The sequence below is a fragment of the Oncorhynchus kisutch genome, linkage group LG20 (genome assembly GCF_002021735.2).
Source record: "Oncorhynchus kisutch isolate 150728-3 linkage group LG20, Okis_V2, whole genome shotgun sequence".
In the NCBI taxonomy this organism is placed as follows: Eukaryota; Metazoa; Chordata; class Actinopteri; order Salmoniformes; family Salmonidae; genus Oncorhynchus; species Oncorhynchus kisutch.
This window is the reverse complement of record NC_034193.2, coordinates 8,452,389-8,470,545: the sequence shown is the minus strand read 5'-3', so window position 1 is coordinate 8,470,545 and position 18,157 is coordinate 8,452,389. Positions and strand designations below refer to the sequence as shown.

General features: G+C 46.8%; 1 protein-coding gene across 3 annotated transcripts in view; it reads left to right on the top strand.

Annotated features, from left to right (window-relative positions):
• LOC109865231 (myosin phosphatase Rho-interacting protein) overlaps positions 1-18,157 on the top strand; it is a 79,486-nt gene that overhangs the window by 18,084 nt on the left and 43,245 nt on the right. For all 3 annotated transcript variants that reach the window (XM_031798986.1, XM_031798987.1, XM_031798985.1), the window contains exons 4-6: positions 15,670-15,821; positions 16,132-16,397; positions 16,568-17,003. In XM_031798986.1, the coding sequence (XP_031654846.1) occupies positions 15,670-15,821; positions 16,132-16,397; positions 16,568-17,003 (854 nt within the window). The remainder of the gene's footprint in view (positions 1-15,669; positions 15,822-16,131; positions 16,398-16,567; positions 17,004-18,157) is intronic.

Below are 18,157 nucleotides of genomic sequence, written 5' to 3'. Positions count from 1 at the left end.
TTTGCATGAGCTTTGTCCCTGACCAGGCTAATACTAGAGTGGAGGGAGGTGGAGAGAGGGAGGGAGAGAGAGAGAGAGGGAGAGAGAGAGAGAGGGAGGGAGAGAGAGAGGGAGGTGGAGGGAGAGAGGGAGGGAGAGAGGGAGGGAGGGAGGTAGAGGGAGGGAGGGAGGTAGAGGGAGGGAGGGAGGTAGAGGGAGGGAGGGAGGTAGAGAGGGGGAGAGAGGGAGAGAGGGGGAGAGAGGGAGGGAGGTGGAGAGAGGGAGGGAGGTGGAGAGAGGGAGGGAGGGAGGGAGGGAGGGAGGGAGGGAGGTGAGGGAGGTGAGGGGGGGAGGGAGGGAGGTGGAGAGAGGGAGGGAGGGAGGGAGGGAGGGAGGGAGGGAGGGAGGGAGGGAGGGAGGGAGGGAGGGAGGGAGGGAGGGAGGGAGGGAGGGAGGGAGGGAGGTGAGGGAGGGAGGGAGGGAGGGAGGTGGAGGGAGGGAGGGAGGGAGGAGGAAGGAGAGAGAACGGGTGAGAGAGAACAGAGTGTGAGAGAACAGAGTGTGAGAGAACAGAGTGTGAGAGAACAGAGTGTGAGAGAACAGAGTGTGAGAGAACAGAGTGTGAGAGAACAGAGTGTGAGAGAACAGAGTGTGAGAGAACAGAGTGTGAGAGAACAGTGTGTGAGAGAACAGAGTGTGAGAGAACAGAGTGTGAGAGAACAGAGTGTGAGAGAACAGAGTGTGAGAGAACAGAGTGTGAGAGAACAGAGTGTGAGAGAACAGAGTGTGAGAGAACAGAGTGTGAGAGAACAGAGTGTGAGATGAGAGAACAGAGTGGGGTGAGAGAACAGAGTGTGAGAGAACAGAGTGTGAGAGAACAGAGTGTGAGAGAACAGAGTGTGAGAGAACAGAGTGTGAGAGAACAGAGTGTGAGAGAACAGGGTGTGAGAGAACAGGGTGTGAGAGAACAGAGTGTGAGAGAACAGAGTGTGAGAGAACAGAGTGTGAGAGAACAGAGTGTGAGAGAACAGAGTGTGAGAGAACAGAGTGTGAGAGAACAGAGTGTGAGAGAACAGAGTGTGAGAGAACAGAGTGTGAGAGAACAGAGTGTGAGAGAACAGAGTGTGAGAGAACAGAGTGTGAGAGAACAGAGTGTGAGAGAACAGAGTGTGAGAGAACAGAGTGTGAGAGAACAGAGTGTGAGAGAACAGAGTGTGAGAGAACAGAGTGTGAGAGAACAGAGTGTGAGAGAACAGAGTGTGAGAGAACAGAGTGTGAGAGAGGGGAAGTAGAAAAATACAGATTGTGAAAGAAAGAAACAGAAGAACATAGACTAGAGAAAGTCCATTACAGTTTAGTGTGTGTTCGTGTGCATGTCTGCGTGTCACTGGGGAATGTGACACTGGTGACCAACCCCACTGGCTGATCATACTGGAGATTAGGCTGCTTGTGTGAGAGGCCTTTACACACTCTGCCTGACTGGCAATGCTGCTTCAGTCCCTGGACTTCAGCTTCTAACCCTGACCCTAGCGTTGGGTCTGCTTTACACGTAACCCACTTATCAAACCCCACTTATCAGTTCTCTGCAATCCAAATTGACGAAGAGGAGATGACTCTGCTTTTGACTGCTGAGATGAAGCCCAAGGCACTGTGTTTGTGTGTAGTTGGTTGCTTTCTGGAGATGAGATGTTTTAAATCAGAATAATTCTCTTTGTGTAATCATGAATCCCCACGCGATGACAAAGGGAGGAAACATCCCAGTTTCCATGTGTGTGTGTGTTGTCTATTCTTGCGTGTGTCCATTTTTTTCCCAATTGTGTGACTGACACGTGTTCGTTGGGTTGTCATAGTGTTTTCCTCTCTTTGTTACCCTGGTTACTCTGACGCGGTGGGGCTCATTGTCCTCCGGCCTTTTCATCTGCAGCCCAGGGAACTCTCCGGAACGGCACCGGGAAACGGGGTCAGGAAAATGACCACTATTTACCGTCACTGTGCGCCCCCCCGGGTCCCTAGAATAGGAACGCTCCCAAAATATTGCTGATACGTTATTTTGGGAGTTCCGCACACGTCAGGAGAAGATGGAAGTGGATTCTTCATCATCAACATGATCAGACCCCAACCCCTATATAGACCCCTATATAGACCTCAACCCCTATATAGACCCCTATATAGACCTCAACCCCTATATAGACCTCAACCCCTATATAGACCCCTATATAGACCCCAACCCCTATATAGAACCCTATATAGACCCCAACCCCTATATAGAACCCTATATAGACCCCAACCCCTATATAGAACCCTATATAGACCCCAACCCCTATATAGAACCCTATATAGATCCCAACCCCTATATAGAACCCTATATAGACCCCAACCCCTATATAGAACCCTATATAGACCCCAACCCCTATATAGAACCCTATATAGACCCCAACCCCTATATAGAACCCTATATAGACCCCAACCCCTATATAGAACCCTATATATACCCCAACCCCTATATAGACCCCAACCCCTATATAGACCCCTATATAGACCCCAAACCCTGTATAGACCCCAACCCCTGTATAGACCCCAGCCCCTGTATAGACCCCAAACCCTATATAGACCCCAACGCCTATATAGACCCCAAACCCTATATAGACCCCAACGCCTATATAGACCCCAACCCCTATATAGACCCCAACCCCTGTATAGACCCCAACCCCTGTATAGACCCCAACACCTGTATAGACCCCAACGCCTATATAGACCCCAAACCCTGTATAGACCCCAACCCCTGTATAGACCCCAACCCCTGTATAGACCCCAAACCCTATATAGACCCCAAACCCTATATAGACCCCAAACCCTATATAGACCCCAACCCCTGTATAGACCCCAACCCCTGTATAGACCCCAACGCCTATATAGACCCCAAACCCTATATAGACCCCAACCCCTATATAGACCCCAACCCCTGTATAGACCCCAACCCCTGTATAGACCCCAACCCCTATATAGACCCCAACCCCTGTATAGACCCCAAACCCTATATAGACCCCAAACCCTATATAGACCCCAACCCCTGTATAGACCCCAACCCCTGTATAGACCCCAACGCCTATATAGACCCCAAACCCTATATAGACCCCAACCCCTATATAGGCCAACTGTATATTAGAGGAAAAATACCCTCCATCTTCCTCCTTGATGGACATACACTTTATGTCTACAGAATACAGATACCACTATAGTCTATATCCTGGTTCTGTACAACGTAACATTAATATCTCTATAGTCTACTTCCTGGTTCTGTACAACGTAGCATTAATATCTCTATAGTCTACTTCCTGCTTCTGTACAACGTAGCATTAATATCTCTATAGTCTACTTCCTGGTTCTGTACATCGTGGCATTAATATCTCTATAGTCTACTTCCTGCTTCTGTACAACGTAGCATTAATATCTCTATAGTCTACTTCCTGCTTCTGTACAACGTAGCATTAATATCTCTATAGTCTACTTCCTGCTTCTGTTCAACGTAGCATTAATATCTCTATAGTCTACTTCCTGCTTCTGTACAATGTAGCATTAATATCTCTATAGTCTACTTCCTGCTTCTGTACAACGTAGCATTAATATCTCTATAGTCTACTTCCTGCTTCTGTACAACGTAGCATTAATATCTCTATAGTCTACTTCCTGCTTCTGTACAACGTAGCATTAATATCTCTATAGTCTACTTCCTGCTTCTGTACAACGTAGCATTAATATCTCTATAGTCTACTTCCTGCTTCTGTACAACGTAGCATTAATATCTCTATAGTCTACTTCCTGCTTCTGTACAACGTAGCATTAATATCTCTATAGTCTACTTCCTGCTTCTGTACAATGTAGCATTAATATCTCTATAGTCTACTTCCTGCTTCTGTACAACGTAGCATTAATATCTCTATAGTCTACTTCCTGCTTCTGTACAACGTAGCATTAATATCTCTATAGTCTACTTCCTGCTTCTGTACAACGTAGCATTAATATCTCTATAGTCTACTTCCTGCTTCTGTACAACGTAGCATTAATATCTCTATAGTCTACTTCCTGCTTCTGTACAACGTAGCATTAATATCTCTATAGTCTACTTCCTGCTTCTGTACAATGTAGCATTAATATCTCTATAGTCTACTTCCTGCTTCTGGACAACGTAGCATTAATATCTCTATAGTCTACTTCCTGCTTCTGTACAACGTAGCATTAATATCTCTATAGTCTACTTCCTGCTTCTGTACAACGTAGCATTAATATCTCTATAGTCTACTTCCTGCTTCTGTACAACGTAGCATTAATATCTCTATAGTCTACTTCCTGCTTCTGTACAACGTAGCATTAATATCTCTATAGTCTACTTCCTGCTTCTGTACAATGTAGCATTAATATCTCTATAGTCTACTTCCTGCTTCTGTACAACGTAGCATTAATATCTCTATAGTCTACTTCCTGCTTCTGTACAACGTAGCATTAATATCGCTCTTTTTGATGAAGTGATCTTCTATTCTATTGCTCAGCCTTTCATAGAGCTTTCTGAGGAGCTTTTGTTCCCATATCTCACTGTACAGTCCTCTCCTCTCTCTCCCAGTGATAAAGATGCCAGACCATGATGTTCTTGATTAGCCAGCCACCTGACAATGCTAAATATGGTTCACTTAGCGCCAGAGAATTCACTACCACGCTTCACATATGTGTTGTTGATGATAACCACATGTGAGCATACGTTGCATATTATACCACGTCATGTCCTACTGAAAGTGTTTTGAGAGAACCTACGTCAGGCTAGAATGCCTCGGCATTATATAAAACGAAGATGGTGTGTATTTTAGACACTGAGAGAAGCTACGTCAGGCTAGATTGCCTCGGCATTATATAAAACGAAGATAGTGTGTATTTTAGACACTGAGAGAACCTACGTCAGGCTAGATTGCCTCGGCATTATATAAAACGACGATGGTGTGTATTTTAGACACTGAGAGAACCTACGTCAGGCTAGAATGCCTCGGCATTATATAAAACGAAGATGGTGTGTATTTTAGACACTGAGAGAACCTACGTCAGGCTAGAATGCCTCGGCATTATATAAAACGAAGATGGTGTGTATTTTAGACACTGAGAGAACCTACGTCAGGCTAGAATCCCGAGGCATTATATAAAACGAAGATGGTGTGTATTTTAGACACTGAGAGAACCTACGTCAGGCTAGAATGCCTCGGCATTATATAAAACGAAGATGGTGTGTATTTTAGACACTGAGAGAACCTACGTCAGGCTAGAATGCCTCGGCATTATATAAAACGAAGATGGTGTGTATTTTAGACACTGAGAGAACCTACGTCAGGCTAGATTGCCTCGGCATTATATAAAACGAAGATGGTGTGTATTTTAGACACTGAGAGAACCTACGTCAGGCTAGATTGCCTCGGCATTATATAAAACGAAGATGGTGTGTATTTTAGACACTGAGAGAACCTACGTCAGGCTAGAATGCCTCGGCATTATATAAAAGGAAGATTGTGTGTATTTTAGACACTGAGAGAACCTACGTCAGGCTAGAATGCTGAGGCATTATATAAAACAAAGATGGTGTGTATTTTAGACACTGAGAGAACCTACGTCAGGCTAGAATGCCGAGGCATTATATAAAACAAAGATGGTGTGTATTTTAGACACTGAGAGAACCTACGTCAGGCTAGAATGCCTCGGCATTATATAAAACGAAGATGGTGTGTATTTTAGACACTGAGAGAACCTACGTCAGGCTAGAATGCCTCGGCATTATATAAAACGAAGATGGTGTGTATTTTAGACACTGAGAGAACCTACGTCAGGCTAGAATGCTGAGGCATTATATAAAACAAAGATGGTGTGTATTTTAGACACTGAGAGAACCTACGTCAGGCTAGAATGCCGAGGCATTATATAAAACAAAGATGGTGTGTATTTTAGACACTGAGAGAACCTACGTCAGGCTAGAATGCCTCGGCATTATATAAAACGAAGATGGTGTGTATTTTAGACACTGAGAGAACCTACGTCAGGCTAGAATGCCTCGGCATTATATAAAACGAAGATGGTGTGTATTTTAGACACTGAGAGAACCTACATCAGGCTAGAATGCCTCGGCATTATATAAAACGAAGATGGTGTGTATTTTAGACACAGAGAACGTTAACTGACGTGAAGCTATTAGCTAGCTGGGATGTGCCAGAGACCATACGAAGCTCAGCGCTAATTCTCCTCTGCCCTGACAGACTCTCTACTACTTTACCCCCATAAAAACACCCAATATGGACTGCTGTATCCCTTCTCCTCCTCAGTGGTGGTTAACTGTTAGTCATTCTTGTGCTCTTGGCCAGCTGAAGAGGCCAGAGGTGGGCAGCCCATCCCAACCCACAGGGGTAGAAGAGTTGGGCAGCCCATCCCAACCCACAGGGGTAGAAGGGCTAGACGCCACGACGAGATTAGTGGGAACGGCAACAATGACCAGAGCAGCACTTTTCAAATGTTCTAAAGCTGATGAATCCTGGTCAATAAAACACCATCTCACAGGACTCTAGGTAGATGGATTTGAATGATTTAACTATGTCATGATTCAGTTGAGCAGGTTGTTTGTTGCCATGGAACCATGACGTGCGTAGAAAGCAGATTGAAAGGTAATATTTCCCTAGAAGATGTTGTTTTGCATGTGACTCATAAAATAAGCAAAATAGTTACTGGAAGGTAAAATAAAAAGGTCTTTAAGGGAAGATTTCACTGAAGATGTTTAATTCAAGTGGGCAGTGTCTTCTTGGAGCTGGACTAGTTTAGTCCACGAGGAGACTAACTGTCAAGGAGATGCTCCGAGGTCTAGGCTCTACACCGCATTCCTCTGACATGCCCATATTTGGTGAAATGTAGCAGGCTCCCACTAACTATCGGGGCTAGAGAGAGAGAGAGAGAGCATTAGACCCCAAAAACCACACGGAAATGCCAGATATGCCCCAGACCCAAACATTCCACACACACACACAGCCTGCCACTGCAAACACCCAGAACTAATGTAGACTAATGTAATGTTACTACATCAGATGGGATTGGATGTGTCGTACATTTGAGAGACATATGACATGCGGTGAGAGACAGAGGCTAGCAGTGTTTTCTCAAACCCTGAGATGTAGCTGCAAACCAGTCCCTTGGGTAGTTGACTGACACCAGTTGGGCAGTTCTGAAGGGCCAGTTTCAATCGAAGCGGACCTCCCAAGACGGTCTACAGCTCCTCAGTCCCTGATGATAAGTTGTTGAGAAACCCTGGACCGGAGTGGGTTAATGACCGGGAGGAAACCGGGTCATCGAGTTCTCTCCATAGTCCACACTTTGTCTGACATAATGCTACAACAGAGAGCAGGCATAGATACCATCCTGAAGATTCACTATGGTCTGGGACCTCTGCACCAGGTGTTGAATTCATAGTTTGGTCGTTGTCATCCTGACTGAGGTATTTAACCCTAGTATTCAGCCGACGGCACTAGAAACTGTAGTGACTGAGTCTGTCTGCCTGCGGGAGGAAGATAGGAGTAGTGTGTGTGATGCAACAGGGAGGAAGATAGGAGTAGTGTGTGTGATGCAACAGGGAGAAAGATAGGAGTAGTGTGTGTGATGCAACAGGGAGGAAGATAGGAGTAGTGTGTGTGATGCAATAGGGAGGAAGATAGGAGTAGTGTGTGTGATGCAACAGGGAGGAAGATAGGAGTAGTGTGTGTGATGTAACAGGGAGGAAGATAGGAGTAGTGTGTGTGATGCAACAGGGAGGAAGATAGGAGTAGTGTGTGTGATGCAACAGGGAGGAAGATATGAGTAGTGTGTTTGATGCAACAGGGAGGAAGTGACGTGTCAAGGCACATATGCCATTTAAAACAGTAGCTTCCTGCTTCACTCCCACCCCAGAGCAGAGCAGAGCAGAGCAGTGGTTTCTGACACTACTTGCCACCAGCCCGGGCAATAAAAAATCTAATTAAAACCAGAAGAATTGATCGTTTATGGCAGGCCTGGGCAACTCCAGTCCCCGGGAGTGTGATTGGTGGTCACACTTTTACCCCCAGCCCCAGGTAACACACCTGACTCCAACAATCAACTAATCATGATCTTCAGTTAAAAATGCAGTTTAAATCAGATGTGTTTGCTAGATGGGGTGGATGGGGAGAAAGTGTGACACCAATGCATGCCCCAGAGGACTGGAGTTGCCCAGGACTGATTTATGGAGTAGGTGTACTCCACCTTAATTCTATAGGCCTATGGGTTACAACATGACTTATGAGTTAGGCTATCATTCAGCGTCGTAACCAACTTCACTGGCGTGCTGGAGAAGTGTGCTCTTCTCTCTCTCTCTTCTTTTCAAGATGGCGTTGTGTGGGCGAGTGGTTTGCTGACGTCAACGTTGGGAACCGAGTGCCCCGTGGTGGTGGAGTTATGGCACGGGCAGGCTTAAGCTAAGGACAATGAACACAATTGCATTTTGTCGATGGCAATTTGAATGCACAGAGATACTGTGACTAGATTCATCCGCCGCCATCACCTCATGTTTCAGCATAATGCACTGTCCAATGTCGCAAGGATCTGTACACAATTCCTGGAAATGGAAAATGCCTCAGTTCTTCCATGGCCTTCATACTCACCAGACATGTCACCCATTGAGCATGTTTGGGATGCTCCAGATTGACGTGTACGACAGCGTGTTCTAGTTCCTGCCAAATTTCAGCAACTTCCCACAGCCATTGAAGAGGAGTTGGGACAACATTCCACAGGCCACAATCAACAGCCTGATAAACTCTATGCGAAGAAGATGTCACGCTGTAGGAGGCAAATGGTGGTCACACCAGATACTGACTGGTTTTCTCATCCACACCCCTACTTTTTTGGTATCTATTACCAACAGATGCATATCTGTATTCCCAGTCATGTGAAATCCATAGATTAGGGCCTAATTTATTTATTTCAATTGACATATTTCCTTAAATGAACTGTAACTCAGTAAAATCTTTGAAATTATTTCATGTTCCATTTATATTTTTGTTCAGTCCCAAATTACTTTAAAATTCTATCATGGAAATACACGTATTTCCTGTTACCACGTCATTTACAGTTTCTATGCCTTTCAGTTTTCTATGAAGACCAATGCATCGGTGAAATCTGAAAATCATCTAAGGATTGTTCCGTAAGGTTGTGTTTTTAGGAACTGATTTTCATTCTTGTAGAATCAATTTCATGTTCTTCCGTATTGTTATAGTGCTCTTATCAACTTGTTAACGTTCTTAGAATAGGGTTGCAAATATTCTGGTAACTTTTCAAAAAAGTCCCTGGTTTACCAGAAATCCTGGTTGGAGGATTCCCATATTTCCTGCTTTATTCCCTTATTCCTGTAAATCCAGGAATCTTCCAACCAGAGTTTCTGGAAAACCAGGTAATTTTGGGGGAAAGTTACCAGCATTTTTGCAAACCTATTCTTAGCTTTATCTTTACAAAATAGAAACGTGGAAATATTCTGGGGATGAACATGCCTCCTCTTCAATATGTACCCATAGTTCCTCTTCACTGTATTTAACGATACAATATGTACCCATAGTTCCTCTTCACTGCATTTAACGATACAATATGTACCCATAGTTCCTCTTCACTGTATTTAACGATAAAATATGTACCCATAGTACCTCTTCACTGTATTTAACGATAAAATATGTACCCATAGTACCTCTTCACTGTATTTAACGATAAAATATGTACCCATAGTACCTCTTCACTGTATTTAACGATACAATATGTACCCATAGTTCCTCTTCACTGTATTTAACGATACAATATGTACCCATAGTTCCTCTTCACTGTATTTAACGATGAAATATGTACCCATAGTACCTCTTCACTGTATTTAACGATACAATATGTACCCATAGTTCCTCTTCACTGTATTTAACGATACAATATGTACCCATAGTTCCTCTTCACTGTATTTAACGATACAATATGTACCCATAGTTCCTCTTCACTGTATTTAACGATACAATATGTACCCATAGTTCCTCTTCACTGTATTTAACGATACAATATGTACCCATAGTTCCTCTTCACTGTATTTAACGATACAATATGTACCCATAGTTCCTCTTCACTGTATTTAACATTACAATATGTACCCATAGTTCCTCTTCACTGTATTTAACGATACAATATGTACCCATAGTTCCTCTTCACTGTATTTAACGATACAATATGTACCCATAGTTCCTCTTCACTGTATTTAACGATACAATATGTACCCATAGTTCCTCTTCACTGCATTTAACGATACAATATGTACCCATAGTTCCTCTTCACTGTATTTAACGATAAAATATGTACCCATAGTACCTCTTCACTGTATTTAACGATAAAATATGTACCCATAGTACCTCTTCACTGTATTTAACGATAAAATATGTACCCATAGTACCTCTTCACTGTATTTAACGATACAATATGTACCCATAGTTCCTCTTCACTGTATTTAACGATACAATATGTACCCATAGTTCCTCTTCACTGTATTTAACGATGAAATATGTACCCATAGTACCTCTTCACTGTATTTAACGATACAATATGTACCCATAGTTCCTCTTCACTGTATTTAACGATACAATATGTACCCATAGTTCCTCTTCACTGTATTTAACGATACAATATGTACCCATAGTTCCTCTTCACTGTATTTAACGATACAATATGTACCCATAGTTCCTCTTCACTGTATTTAACGATACAATATGTACCCATAGTTCCTCTTCACTGTATTTAACGATACAATATGTACCCATAGTTCCTCTTCACTGTATTTAACATTACAATATGTACCCATAGTTCCTCTTCACTGTATTTAACGATACAATATGTACCCATAGTTCCTCTTCACTGTATTTAACGATACAATATGTACCCATAGTTCCTCTTCACTGTATTTAACGATACAATATGTACCCATAGTTCCTCTTCACTGTATTTAACGATACAATATGTACCCATAGTTCCTCTTCACTGTATTTAACGATAAAATATGTACCCATAGTTCCTCTTCACTGTATTTAACGATACAATATGTACCCATAGTTCCTCTTCACTGTATTTAACGATACAATATGTACCCATAGTATCCTCTTCACTGTATTTAACGATACAATATGTACCCATAGTTCCTCTTCACTGTATTTAACATTACAATATGTACCCATAGTTCCTCTTCACTGTATTTAACGATACAATATGTACCCATAGTTCCTCTTCACTGTATTTAACGATACAATATGTACCCATAGTTCCTCTTCACTGTATTTAACGATACAATATGTACCCATAGTTCCTCTTCACTGTATTTAACGATACAATATGTACCCATAGTTCCTCTTCACTGTATTTAACGATACAATATGTACCCATAGTTCCTCTTCACTGTATTTGACGATACAATATGTACCCATAGTTCCTCTTCACTGTATTTAACGATACAATATGTACCCATAGTTCCTCTTCACTGTATTTAACGATACAATATGTACCCATAGTTCCTCTTCACTGTATTTAACGATACAATATGTACCCATAGTTCCTCTTCACTGTATTTAACGATACAATATGTACCCATAGTATCCTCTTCACTGTATTTAACGATACAATATGTACCCATAGTTCCTCTTCACTGTATTTAACGATACAATATGTACCCATAGTTCCTCTTCACTGTATTTAACGATACAATATGTACCCATAGTTCCTCTTCACTGTATTTAACGATAAAATATGTTGTAAGTAAAAGCCCTTGCTGGCGGGTTGATACAATTCCAAGGCTGAGAGGTTAACCCCCCCCCCCCCCCCCCCCCCCCCCTTCAGATTTATGAAGATGTCAAACATTCCTTTTTATTCTGAGTTTTACTTGTCCATATAAAAGTCTGTTAAAAATAATGTCTTCGGTGGGGCAATTGGTATCACTGAAAAATGCTGCTTCTCTGTGTGTTCAGTTCATAAAAACGGTGTCACAGAGAGTCTGAGAAAGCAGTTTGCTTTTAATAATTTTCCCTCTGTGCAGATAAATATAGCTGGCCCCGTAGAAGGAGGACACAATAGAAAGATATGAAATTGGATCTGTTGAAATCAAACCCACTACAGCACATGGACTGCGGCAGGTAGCCTAGTGGTTAGAGCGTTTGGCCAGTAACTGAAAGGTTGCTGGATCGAATCCGCGAGCTGACAATGTAAAAATCTGTCGTTCTGCCCCTGAACAAGGCCATTAACCCACTGTTCCCCTGAACAAGGCAGTTAACCCACTGTTCCCCTGAACAAGGCAGTTAACCCACTGTTCCCCTGAGCAAGGCCATTAACCCACTGTTCCCCTGAGCAAGGCAGTTAACCCACTGTTCCCATGAACAAGGCAGTTAACCCACTGTTCCCCTGAACAAGGCAGTTAACCCACTGTTCCCCTGAGCAAGGCAGTTAACCCACTGTTCCCCTGAGCAAGGCAGTTAACCCACTGTTCCCCTGAGCAAGGCAGTTAACCCACTGTTCCCATGAACAAGGCAGTTAACCCACTGTTCCCCTGAACAAGGCAGTTAACCCACTGTTCCCCTGAACAAGGCAGTTAACCCACTGTTCCCCTGAACAAGGCAGTTAACCCACTGTTCCCCTGAACAAGGCAGTTAACCCACTGTTCCCCTGAACAAGGCAGTTAACCCACTGTTCCCCTGAGCAAGGCCATTAACCCACTGTTCCCCTGAACGAGGCAGTTAACCCACTGTTCCCCTGAGCGAGGCAGTTAACCCACTGTTCCTCTGAGTGAGGCAGTTAACCCTCTGTTCCCCTGAGCGAGGCAGTTAACCCACTGTTCCCCTGAGCGAGGCCATTAACCCACTGTTCCCCTGAGCGAGGCCGTTAACCCACTGTTCCCCTGAACGAGGCAGTTAACACACTGTTCCCCTGAACGAGGCAGTTAACCCACTGTTCCCCTGAGCGAGGCAGTTAACCCACTGTTCCCCTGAGCGAGGCAGTTAACCCACTGTTCCCCTGAGCGAGGCAGTTAACCCACTGTTCCCCTGAGCGAGGCAGTTAACCCACTGTTCCCCTGAGCGAGGCAGTTAACCCACTGTTCCCCTGGGCGAGGCAGTTAACCCACTGTTCCCCTGGGCGAGGCAGTTAACCCTCTGTTCCCCTGAGCGAGGCAGTTAACCCACTGTTCCCCTGAGCGAGGCCATTAACCCACTGTTCCCCTGAGCGAGGCCGTTAACCCACTGTTCCCCTGAACGAGGCAGTTAACACACTGTTCCCCTGAACGAGGCAGTTAACCCACTGTTCCCCTGAGCGAGGCAGTTAACCCACTGTTCCCCTGAGCGAGGCAGTTAACCCACTGTTCCCCTGGGCGAGGCAGTTAACCCACTGTTCCCCTGGGCGAGGCAGTTAACCCACTGTTCCCCTGGGCGAGGCAGTTAACCCACTGTTCCCATGGGCGAGGCAGTTAACCCACTGTTCCCCTGAGCGAGGCAGTTAACCCACTGTTCCCCTGAGCGAGGCAGTTAACCGACGGTTCCCCTGGGCGAGGCAGTTAACCCACTGTTCCCCTGGGCGAGGCAGTTAACCCACTGTTCCCCTGAGCGAGGCAGTTAACCCACGGTTCCCCTGGGCGAGGCAGTTAACCCACGGTTCCCCTGGGCGAGGCAGTTAACCCACGGTTCCCCTGGGCGAGGCAGTTAACCCAATGTTCCCCTGGGCGAGGCAGTTAACCCACTGTTCCCCTGGGCGAGGCAGTTAACCCACTGTTCCCCTGGGCGAGGCAGTTAACCCACTGTTCCCCTGAGCGAGGCAGTTAACCCACTGTTCCCCTGAGCGAGGCAGTTAACCCTCTGTTCCCCTGAGCGAGGCAGTTAACCCACTGTTCCCCTGAGCGAGGCAGTTAACCCACTGTTCCCCTGAGCGAGGCAGTTAACCCACTGTTCCCCTGAGCGAGGCAGTTAACCCACTGTTCCCCTGAGCGAGGCAGTTAACCCACTTTTCCCCTGAGCGAGGCAGTTAACCCACGGTTCCCCTGGGCGAGGCAGTTAACCCACTGTTCCCCTGAGCGAGGCAGTTAACCCACTGTTCCCCTGAGCGAGGCAGTTAACCCACTGTTCCCCTGAGCGAGGCAGTTAACCCACTGTTCCCCTGAGCGAGGCAGTTAACCCACTGTTCCCCTGAGCGAGGCAGTTAACCCACTTTTCCCCTGAGCGAGGCAGTTAACCCACGGTTCCCCTGGGCGAGGCAGTTAACCCACTGTTCCCCTGAGCGAGGCAGTTAACCCTCTGTTCCCCTGAGCGAGGCAGTTAACCCACTGTTCCCCTGAGCGAGGCAGTTAACCCACTGTTCCCCTGAGCGAGGCAGTTAACCCACTGTTCCCCTGAGCGAGGCAGTTAACCCACTGTTCCCCTGAGCGAGGCAGTTAACCCACTTTTCCCCTGAGCGAGGCAGTTAACCCACGGTTCCCCTGGGCGAGGCAGTTAACCCACTGTTCCCCTGGGCGAGGCAGTTAACCCACGGTTCCCCGGACGCTGAAGACGTGGATGTCGATTAAGGCGATTAAGGTTAAGGCAGCCCCCCCCCCCCCCCCCCCCCCCCCCCCCCTTACCTCTCATATTTCAGTTTCCCCCTTTCCTTTCCCTTTACAGGTGGGACCCTATTTCCTGTATAGTGCACTGCGTTTCAACCAGGGTCCATAGTGCTCTGTTCAAAAGTTGTGCACTATATAGGGAACAGGGAGTAATTTGGAACTCAACCAAAGAGGATCAATGAACCCGCCTGTCACAGACTGAGATCTAGAACCCGCCTGTCACAGACTGAGATCTAGAACCCGCCTGTCACAGACTGAGATCTAGAACACACCTGTCACAGACTGAGATCTAGAACACACCTGTCACAGACTGAGATCTAGAACACACCTGTCACAGACTGAGATCTAGAACACACCTGTCACAGACTGAGATCTAGAACACACCTGTCACAGACTGAGATCTAGAACACACCTGTCACAGACTGAGATCTAGAACCCGCCTGTCACAGACTGAGATCTAGAACCCGCCTGACAGACTGAGATCTAGAACCCGCCTGTCACAGACTGAGATCTAGAACCCGCCTGTCACAGACTGAGATCTAGAACCCACCTGTCACAGACTGGGATCTAGAACCCACCTGTCACAGACTGAGATCTAGAACCCACCTGTCACAGACTGAGATCTAGAACACACCTGTCAGATTGAGATCTAGAACCCACCTGTCACAGACTGAGATCTAGAACCCACCTGTCAGATTGAGATCTAGAACCCACCTGTCACAGACTGAGATCTAGAACACACCTGTCAGATTGAGATCTAGAACCCACCTGTCACAGACTGAGATCTAGAACCCACCTGTTACAGACTGAGATCATTGAACCTTTCAGAAGTTGTAGTTTCCACTGCGGCTGTTGAGAGGAACTAATCAGACGTAAACTGTACTTCCCAGTTTGCTACAGGGCAGTAACCTCTCATCACTGTCCTGGTTGTAGTCTTGTTCTGCTTGAATTTTCCCTGGTCTACATGCTGTCATGTTGGCCGTTATCTGTGCCTGAATATTGTTTGTCTCTTCTTCCCCCTCCAGTCGAGCACTCTTCCCCAGGGAACGGTGAATTTGAACCTGTGTACTGACGTCATCGACGCTGAGCCCAAGACGGGCCAGAAGAACGCTCTCTGTATCATCACTCCTGAGCAGGAGTACTTTATACGAGGGGAGAACAAAGAGATCATCAATGGGTAAGTGTGTGTCTGGTGTGTGTGTGTTCTCTATGTCCTGGACTGAGCCGCTTGTGGTTTATCCCAGGACCCTGACTAACATTCTGTTCCTCTCTCTCTGTCCAGCTGGACTGAACAGCTGGTTGTTTTATCCCAGGACCCTGACTAACATTCTGTTCCTCTCTCTCTGTCCAGCTGGACTGAACAGCTGGTGGTTTATCCCAGGACCCTGACTAACATTCTGTTCCTCTCTCTCTGTCCAGCTGGACTGAACAGCTGGTGGTTTATCCCAGGACCCTGACTAACATTCTGTTCCTCTCTCTCTGTCCAGCTGGACTGAACAGCTGGTGGTTTATCCCAGGACTAACAAGCAGAACCAGAAGAAGAAACGCAAGGTGGAGCCCACCACTTCTCAGGAGCCAGGACCAGCTAAAGTGGCTGTGAAGGGATCAGGTATCCCAGAGGGGGGCTCGGAGAACGTTCCGGACTCCAGCTCCATCATCTGGCAGGAGGAGCTGAGCCACAGAGAGGCCGAGGGGGTGGCCTTGTGGCCTGCTCCTGACCTCCCCAGGCTGGGCTCACCACAGCCCTCTACAGGTATGGAGGAACCATGGTACAGTACACATCTAGCCCCATGGTCCCCATCTCTAGTGTATGTGCTGCATCAGATATATCTGAAGGGATTGGAATGGTGTGAGCAACACAGCTGTGAAATATTATAACATTACCATGGAGAGATCATCTGTCTGTCTTTGACCCTTTTCCAGGTGACTGTGGTTCCGTGGCCCGTGGCTCAGACGCCGGCTCAGTCAACGGTGACGAGGTGGACCGAAGTGGCCTCCACGGCTCGGTCCCTCTAGGCCACCACGACCTCCTGTCTCCCACGGGCTCCTGCTGCAGCCTGGGTGGAGTCCCACGCTGCTTCTCCCCGCTCCCCAGCGACCCCTTCCCCTCCGGCAGCTCCCTGCTGTCCAACGGCTCCCACATCAGCGGTTCGGTCAGCTCGCTGGACTCCAACGCAACCGGCAACACGGTGGCCAGCACAGAGAGCCACCTGGCAGGGCGGTTAGGGCTGGTCCTGGGAGGGCACCATGATACTCCACGGTCCAGGAGGCTGGAGGCCGAGGCCAGGAAGGCAGAGAAGAGGAGCAGAGTGAGGAGTCCTGGTGAGGAGAGAGAGGCCATTTTCAGTCCTGAGAAGAGGTGAGTCTGCCTGTCTGTCCTGTCTTAGTTTGGAGAGAGAGGCCGTTTTCCGTCCTGAGAGGAGGTGTCTGTCTGTCTGTCTGTCTGTCTGTCTGTCTGTCTGTCTGTCTGTCTGTCTGTCTGTCTGTCCGTCCGTCCGTCCGTCCGTCCGTCCGTCCGTCCGTCCGTCCGTCCGTCCGTCTGTCCTGTCTTAGTTCAGAGATTAGATGATTCTGACTGTCTGTCCTGTCTTAGTTCAGAGAGGAGGTGATCCTGATCCTTTCCTGTGTTAGTTCAGAGAGGAGGTGATCCTGACCGCAATCACTGTTTGTTACCTGGGATATATTTGTCGAGGTAAAGCTTTATCTGTTAATCAGGTACTGACATAGGCTGGTAACCAGGTTAGTGGACTGTCTGACTGCTGAGACTAGCAGAAGGACATCTGTAGAGAATCCCATAACGCAGCAAGATACACAGTCTCTGCTGCTAAACACACACAGCTTTGTGACCCCCCCCCCCCCCCCCCCAACACATCTGTGTCAATACACAGACTCTGTCCTCGAGGAAAAGGCTGTGTTTGGTGTAATCCAGACAGTGTAAGATGTGTGAATGTCTGCGTTCCACAGTTCCCAGTATACTTCACATGGGAATGAACTATGTTGATTATTGCTAGTCATCTTTCCCTGTGGTTTTATCAGGGCTGACGCTCAACATAAACATCCTGAATAAACAGGTTTTGTACTTTCCATTCGCTCATCATCCGTTCATGACTCTGTTCTAGGAAAGGTTCAAGAGGTCACACACACGCACGGGTGTGCTTCATCGTTTTCCTCCCAGATCCAACCCCCACCCGCCTCATCCCCTCATCCAAAACTAGTCCTGAAAGGAAAAGAGAAACGAGAGGGCAGCGCGAGGGCAGCGCGAGGGCAGTGCGAGGGCAGCGCGAGGGCAGCGCGAGGGCAGAGAGCGAGGGCAGGGCGAGGGCAGTGCAGAGAGAGAGGGCAGGGCAAGGGCAGGGCAGAGAGAGAGGGCAGAGAGTGGGCAGAGAGAGTGGGCAGAGAGAGTGGGCAGAGAGAGTGGGCAGAGAGAGTGGGCAGAGAGAGTGGGCAGAGAGAGAGGGCAGGGCGAGGGCAGGGCGAGGGCAGTGCAGAGAGAGAGGGCAGGGCAGAGAGAGA